Below are 8,168 nucleotides of genomic sequence, written 5' to 3'. Positions count from 1 at the left end.
AGCAGCCAACACTGCCTAGAGCGGCATGCGGGGAGGCCACAGCTGCTGCTTCCGACCAGCAAGCCTAGAGCTGGCTTGGAGCCCAGGCTGGTAGCAGGGCCAGGTTACAAGCTGGTGCTGAGCATGTGGAAAAGCTTGCTCACCCAATGCCCAGCACCCCTCACTGTAGCTGCTTGCAGCTGGTGTGGGGCTGCCTGTGCCTGCTCCAGACAACCCCACGTGGGTGGGCTGTGAGCACCTGGAGCAGGGAGCGCTGGCCATTGGGGCAGGCGAGGGGCCACTTTTCCCCATGCTCAGCACCAGCTTCTTCCCTGCTGGTAAGCAGGGGGTTGGAGCTGTGCACTTCCCCCCACCTGTACTGCGGGGCTGGGGAGCACTGGGAGTGAGTGGGGTAGGGAGCCAGCAGGAGCATGGAGCCCGGACTGGTGTCCCAGGGCCATTGCCAGTGGGGCCCAAGGCAGGGTGGCAGGAGCATGGGGTCCCAGCTGGCAGGGGCTTTATGGAGCCAGGCCAGCTCCCCCTCTTCCTGCTGGTGCAGCCCAGCCCGGCTCCACAGACCCCTGCCAGCCTGTCCCCCGCTTTGGTCCCCACCACTGCTAGCCCTGGGACATTGGTCCCAAGACATTGGGACATTGGTCCCAAGATGGTAACCAGGGGGCAGGGCACATGTCAAGTGATGGGGCTACCCATGCGACACTCAACAGCCTGCCAAAACTGGGTAAGTGGCCCTCTGCCCGAAATAATTGCCCACCTCTGATCTAGTTGGTATGTGTGTCCCCTTCCTGGATGGAAGGAATAGTAAAGAAGCCAGAGGCTGGTCTGGCATGCAATGCAGGCAAAAAACCCAGTCAGTGAAAATGGAAATAGAGGCATCGGGGGTGAGAGACAGGCTGGCAGGGAGGAAGGGGAATGTAGCAGGTAAGAGTGGAAAGCTACCTGCTACCTGGGGAGTCCTATGTCCCGCAGGTTGTAGTGTGTATAAATCCAATGTCTATATTGAGTCTATCCAGGAAGAGCGTCCCCCCCGCCCCCAACTAGATGCTTCCTCACCTGACAAAAGGTTTTTAAACTCAAAAGCTTGCAAAGCAGAATTTCTCCAACTATTCAGTTGGTCTAATAAAAGACATCAGATTGACCCTAAGAAACTTGTCTGGGCTATGTCCTTAGACCAACACAGCTACAACCTATACCCCTTAACACACACTGACACAAGTTTTGCTTTCAGCTGTTTGAGGTACACTTTCACAGAAACCCCTGCACCACTCTGTCTGAAACCTGGCAGGCCTTCCTCATGCCCGCACAAGGGTCTATATGTATGTGGCAGGACAGGTGCTAATGAGGGCAGCTATTTAGTGCCCTACTCTCAGAGCTGGAGGCAGCAGTTTAGTTTCTCACCAGCCAGCACGGGAAGAACATCTCCCTGCTGAGCTCCCATGCCAGGAAGAACTTGGAGGTATAAGGGCTGGAGCTATATGGGGAGGAGGAGGCCCCACATCATCCTGGGCATAACCTAAAACTGCACCCTCCCAGGGTCAGGAGGCCTGAGTGGAACTGCTGGTGGCTCAGCAGCCCCAGGAAACAGCAAGACTGCCAACCTCCCTGGGGAAAGGAGGGTAGGAGCAGGAGGCACCTGATAATTTCCAGCCACTGCACAGTCCTGGCTGGGAAAAGCCTAGACCTGTAAGATCTTTGAGAGGCCTGAGGCTTATTGGTTGCAGTGGAGTTGTAAGGGTGAGAACAGGGGCTACCATCCCTGCAGTTTTCACCCTGCTGCACCTTATACATGCACAGTCTCACATGTCATGGGTTTTGCTTGTCAGCAGTTTGAGGTGCAGTTTCCCAGAAACCCCTATACCTATCCCCTTGAAACTTGGCAGGCTTCACAGGCTCAGAAGTGGTTAGCATCCCTGCACATTTCATCCAAAGCAGGCAAGAAACGACAAAGTTATAGGTAGTTTTGTGATTCCCCATTATAGCCCATGGCAGAAACACCATTGAAATTCCAAAACAGCTTCGAAACAGTTTTAGCTGAAACAAAATGGGACAATGGTTCGAAACACCGAAATGAATCACTGAATCCTAAATGAAATGGAACACAGCTGTTTCAAACAGCCCTACGAAACATTGAAGCAAAACACTGTCTCTCCAAAATGCCAAATATGAAACTGAAACGAAACGCAGGCATTTTGTAGAGTCCTAGAGCAGGGCTAAGTGAGTTTTTTTTCTCAGAATAGTTTGTGTTAATGAGACTCTTTGTAATGCCATAGGAAATCAGGTGGAAATTCTTCTTCAAGTCTTGGAGAAATGGTGTCTGGCACGTTTCGGGCTACACCCACTTCTACAGGTGAGTTTGGATTTTGTTTACGGATGCTATTTCTGAAACTTATTCTAAAAATTACAAAAGAAGAATGTGATACTCTTTTCTCCTCTTTTTGCTAATTTATTAAAATATTCCACAGTGGAGTCCTAGCATTTCAAACCCTCCCTAAAATAATTGGAGGAAGGGAAGAAGTCTGTTCCTGAACTTGTAAGTGACAGTTAAAGAATAAGAGAACTGGAGAATCAGAAAAGAGTCACCAGTTAGAATAATGTTGATCAGAAAGAAGTCCCAGTGATGTAACTTGAGCGCATTGGCAGAATGATCTTTGTGTGAAAATCTTGTGATTATTGGGTTAAACACTTTTTAACCAAGTTTTTGTTTTGGTCTTTTAGCAAAACAGAAACAAAAAGTGGTAAGTAGCTTTTAATCTACTACATGGTTCCTAGGATTTGCATGCAGCATCTGTTTTAGATTATGAATTGATTGATACGTATTTCTTCCAGACAGAACATGTTCCTCCTTATGATGTTGTGCCCTCCATGAGGCCTGTTGTCTTAGTGGGCCCATCACTGAAAGGGTACGAGGTATGTATTCCAGTTAGTTGAAGTTACTTATCATTTCCTAGCACACTTTTGGCTAGTCTGCTCCACTTTTTGATTATGAGATGATCTTAGTTGAAGTACTAAGTAGTGCTCTCTATGTAGGATCTAAGGCCTTGTCTCCATGCAGAAGTTGCACTAGGTTAATTTAAATTGGCAAAGTCCAGAACCAGTTTAAACCAGTGTGGAAGTGTATGTGGATAATTCTATGTGGATTATGGTTTAAACGAGGCTTCTTTTGATCTAGCTGAAACCAATTCCACATCAGTTTGAACTAAATTGGATTAAGTTAGTTTAGATGAGAGTGGAGCTTGCATCTACTTGCAGTTATACTGCTTTAAAAATGATGGGACTCCATTGACTTCAGTTGAGTTATATGTAATTATAACTGGAATGAAAAGAGACTTTGGGGCCTATTGACATTGCGTTAATTTTTTTTAATGCATGTTAATCACTGGTGGTGCCGAGGGAGGAGCAGCCCCTCTCCCCTCACTGCTCTGTGCCTGCCTGTGTGCTGGGGTAAAAGCGGTCCCTCCTGCTCGCTGCCGACTCGCTCACGCATGCATGTGCACGTGCACGCACGCACACACACGCGTGTGCGTGCGCGCGCGCGCACACACACACACACACACACACACGTGTCCTGGGAGCAAACTCAGCAGCTGGATGCAGGTATGGGGAATGGTGGGGGTTGGAGGGCCAGGTCTTGGGGACTGTCTATGGTTTGTGCCTGTGTGTGTACATCCAAAAATCTTTATAATAAATTGAGATTTGATTATTGCTTAACTGCCTGATTAAAATTGTGATTAATTACAACTATTTTTTAAATTTCACAATTAATCACAATTATTTTAATTGATCGACAGCCCTAATCTGAATCTAAACAAACATGTACACAGCTTTTTGCTTTAGTTTATCTAAATAATATTTAAATGAGAGTTTAGTTAAGATAGTGCTATTTTCTCATGTAGACAAGGCCTTATTTAAATTGGCAAAAGTTTTGTGTGTAGGCAAGACTGAACTATCCACAGTTACGAAGGAACTTTCTGTCTCCATTATCCCTGATTTAGCCATTAAGAAGATGAGGCACATTAGGAAATGTTGGATAGTAGAGACTGGCCAAGCTGGAGTACGCCAGTATGGTCACTCTAGAAGCTGACTTTTTAGAATCATCATTATCACTTAGGCTTGATTTTCAGAAAATTATCAAATAAAAACATAAGTATAAAGAGAATCGTAGCCCACCTGAACCATCACCCTCTACTGAGCATGATATGTAGAGTCTCCCTAATATACACAGATAACCAGGACATTCTTTCTTGAAAGTTTTTCAGAGTTAACAAGGCAGGCTTGGATTAAACAAAACTAGCTCAGAGTATCACCATGCATTCCTTTGTACCATGGAGATGTACATAGTACATAACACATTGCTAACTTGAAGCACAGGCTTAAATTCATCTCTGTTCAGCAACAAATTTTAGTATGCACTTATATTTATATATCTCCTAAGAGCCTTGCTTAATTGGAGTCTATATGAATTTAAAATCTAAGATGTGCTTCATTTAGATTAATTAAGATTGTAATACTTTATGGTATAGTGGTAAATGCATTGCAGTATATTTCATAAAAATAGTATGGTTAGGGGACAATGCTAATCTTAATACAGGGCTCTGCTCTTAAATAAGACTTTGTGGAGGTGAGACTTACTGGATTTGCAGATTAACAAACTGAGAATTGGAGAGGCTCTACTGTATCTAATTTTCTCCTGGCTGCCTTTTAATTACATGTAATATAACATTACCTTCAAGGCATAACAATTCATCTTTTGCATAACTGAATTGACTTTGGTGCTATACCACAAGTGAATTTTGCCATGGGGCTTTTGAATCTGGAGGGTTTTCATTGCTTGTTAAGAGCAGACTGTGCTACAGATTAAACCCAACCATTTTTACATGCATAAGTTAGCTATGGAATATGGATATTTATTTCAGTTATATATTATAAATTATTCATTTTATATATCGAGAGACATATAGATAGTATATATCTATAATATATAATTGAATAATTATCTATCTATGTGTATAGATAGTATAGAAACAATTAAAACTCTGTGTAATATATGTGGGAAAATTCTGGTTAAAGTCTACAAAAAGCATTTGAAACTAAAAAAAGTGAGAAATAAGCAGCCAGAGATATAGGCCCTAAATAGCCAGTTCAGACTGGCAGAGAGCAAGTGGCAATCTGAATTATACTGAAGGTGTCAAAGAGGCAGCAGTGAAATAGAGGAGAGTCTCAGGGGATCCGAATCTTACAGGCTCTTGCCCCTGTGCAGGTAACAGGATGATTATTTGTTTTCTGCTAATGGACCTCACTGCTTGCATTGTTCCTGTTATGCTTAGAACACTTGCTAAATAATGAAAAAGAAAAGGATTCTTCTGTTTTAAATGAGTAATTTCTTGCCAAAACATATTTATAAAATTAGTCCCGGTGATGACAAAAAGATATTCTACATGGCTAGTCTTACAGGCCTCTGTGCTGGAACCTGTTGAGAATTGAATGTTGTTGGAAAAATTATATAGTGCTATAACATCCAAATGCAAGAGCAACAGCAAAAAAGAGTGGTATCTCTCACATCCCCCATTTGAGCATTCTGGGTGTGAATCAGAAGACTTGTAAACAAAGTATTTATTGCATCAACAGAAATGAAATGCAGATGCCACATGTTTAAATGAGATCTTGATGATAACACTACAATTAAACAATTACTATTTATGTAAAGGACACTGATTATTAGGAATGTCCTTGTCTTCTACCTCTTTTCTTACTTTTGACTTCTTTCTTCCCTGTCAATCCTCTCTGTTCAATCTTCCTCACCTCTGCAAAGGTGACAGACATGATGCAGAAAGCCCTCTTTGACTTCCTGAAGCACAGGTTTGATGGGAGGTGAGAAATACAGTCCTTTCCATGCTTTTTCCCCCTCTCCCCTGCAATGATTATGACTCTATGTAGTGGCCTTTTTATCCAGGTAATCTTGCTGCATGTTGAACACTGATTCACCAGTGATATATACCACTGAAATGAAACCACCCCTGGGGTGAAGTAGAACAAAGGTTTTAAGAGTATCTAGCAGTGCTGAAGATTCAGTAGGACTGTTCATGTTTAACAGAGAAGAAAAAAGCCTCAATATTGTATCTAACTGAAACTGCAGGGGAAAGGTAGATAGGCAGAATGTCATTGCCCAAACTGGTATTCGAATAAGGTAAAACGAAAGAAATGCCACTGTGTTTTGAATAATGGTATTTGGTCAGGATCCTATGTTTCAAATATTGTAGTTGAATGTACCTCCAATAACAGACCCTTTTTGACCCCATGCCATGGTGCTGAATCAATGCTGACTTGGAGGGAACGCTGCCACTTACTGAATCACCAGCATACTTTTTGCAATACCAAAGTTTTCCCAGGAGGTCTCTTATTGAAATATTGACCCTGCTCATCTTGTGAGATCTAAAGAGATCACAACACAACATGGCATGGTTGCAGGCCATATGCGTGCAACAACTTAGGTTATTTGCTTTCTCTTAGAGTTACCCAACACCTACTGCTGAATGCTCCTAAACAGTTGAAGAAAAAAATTAAATGAAAATCTTTATTAGCAAAGTTATAATAACCCAAAATGTGCTGAATAGCTGACTTGGCAGTATGAGATCTTAAAACATTAAAGCTATACAAAATTAAGTGGAAACAGGAAATGTTTTTGAGGTCATATTCTGCTCTCTGGTATAAACTCTGAATGACTATTTGCTGCCTAGCAATACATTAATATAAAGGAGAGGAGAATATGATCCACTGACTACAAAAAATATTCTAAACCAATATCAGAGTTTCTTGGATATTGGTTAACCAGACCATCAGAATAATTGAAATCTATAGAATCCACATTTTAGTGGTTTTTTCTTTCATGATGAAGTTGCCATTCACTAGGCTAACTTTTTTCTGACAGTATGAGACACTTTTTCTCAAGTTCAAGACTCTTACAGGTAAAACATTCTTTAAATAAAATTAATTGCATTTTGGTACTGGAATAACTATCAGGATCAGAGCAAATTTAAACAGTGTGCAAAGAGAGTGCCTGGGGAAGACACCTCAGAAGTATCAACTCAAACTTTCTCAGTAGCTAAAAATACCTTAAAGATGCAGTCTAGGAAAGACAGTACCCAAAGAGTAATGTTCAGGAGAATATGTCAGGTTCTTCAGAAAGTTTACAGAAAATTCAGGAGGATGAAAGAAGGAGAGAATGCAAATTAGATAGCCTGCCAGCTTATACCAAGAAAGGGGAGAACTTTAATTCCTTTTTTAAGAAGGTGTCCCTCATTATTTGCTGTTGACAGGGTTGTTTCCATCCTTGGAAGGCCTGCTCTGCTTCCCCTGGTATCGTGTATGGCACACGAGTGGGGGGAGCTGTGTCATGAAAAAAGGCTGGAGTGTGTCAGCCATCACATGACAACAACGGGGTTTTTAAAGCAGGTAGCATGCTGTAAGCCCAAGGTAACGAAAACTTGTACAGTTAATCTCTCTTGTAGGATCAGTTTAGGGAAATTACTTTGTTTGTATATCCAGCACAATGGATTGTATTCCTTGTTATTTGTTCCTTTCTGTGCTCATTTGTAAATCAGTAAAAGCTCATTCCTAAATTCTTTGAACTCTTCTACTACAGGGAAACCAAATGCTCCCACTTTTCAAAAGATGCTGGGGGTTCCAGTGGCTTCCTAATTCCCCTTGATTTAGACAAAGCCTTGGCTGAGATGATCTAGTTGGGGCTGGTCCTGGTTTGACTTTCTGTGTTTCTATGTAGCATAGAGTGAGCCAGATCCTCCTACTTGTGAGCATTGGCAACGCGTAGGAGGTGCACGCGGGTTGGCTGCTGCCAGTGCTGCTGGCAGTCTGTGCGGGTGGTCACCACTTGGTGCTCGTCACCCCCCCTAGCCACCAAGACCGCTGCAGCCACCACCTGCGGGTGGTCCCTGCTTGCTGCTGCCATGTATCCACTGCCGCCACTACCCGCAGGCAGTCACCGTGCCCATCAGTCCTCAGAAGGCATGAGGTGTTCATGCTTGTGAGCCATAGGTTTTTGTTGAGGCAAAGGCAACAAGCTGTTAGATTGTTGTTCTTCAGATTGTTCCCATGCAGGTCTTTCTGCATGTGTGGATGGATTTATATTATATTATATTATATTATATTATATTATA

General features: G+C 42.8%; 1 protein-coding gene across 2 annotated transcripts in view; it reads left to right on the top strand.

Annotated features, from left to right (window-relative positions):
- The window catches only part of CACNB4 (calcium voltage-gated channel auxiliary subunit beta 4), a 151,723-nt gene that overhangs the window by 99,372 nt on the left and 44,183 nt on the right, over nt 1–8,168 (top strand). For both annotated transcript variants that reach the window (XR_002104541.1, XM_019554515.1), the window contains exons 5-8: nt 2,268–2,344; nt 2,713–2,732; nt 2,824–2,904; nt 5,807–5,865. Coding sequence is in view for 1 of the 2 variants with exons in the window: in XM_019554515.1 (XP_019410060.1) it covers nt 2,268–2,344; nt 2,713–2,732; nt 2,824–2,904; nt 5,807–5,865 (237 nt within the window). In the remaining variant the exon portion in view is untranslated. The remainder of the gene's footprint in view (nt 1–2,267; nt 2,345–2,712; nt 2,733–2,823; nt 2,905–5,806; nt 5,866–8,168) is intronic.

This window comes from Crocodylus porosus, unplaced genomic scaffold (assembly GCF_001723895.1).
Source record: "Crocodylus porosus isolate Cpor-Errol unplaced genomic scaffold, CroPor_comp1, whole genome shotgun sequence".
Taxonomy (NCBI): Eukaryota; Metazoa; Chordata; order Crocodylia; family Crocodylidae; genus Crocodylus; species Crocodylus porosus.
The sequence above is the reverse complement of the archived record's forward strand: the minus strand, read 5'-3'. Positions and strand labels throughout refer to the sequence as shown.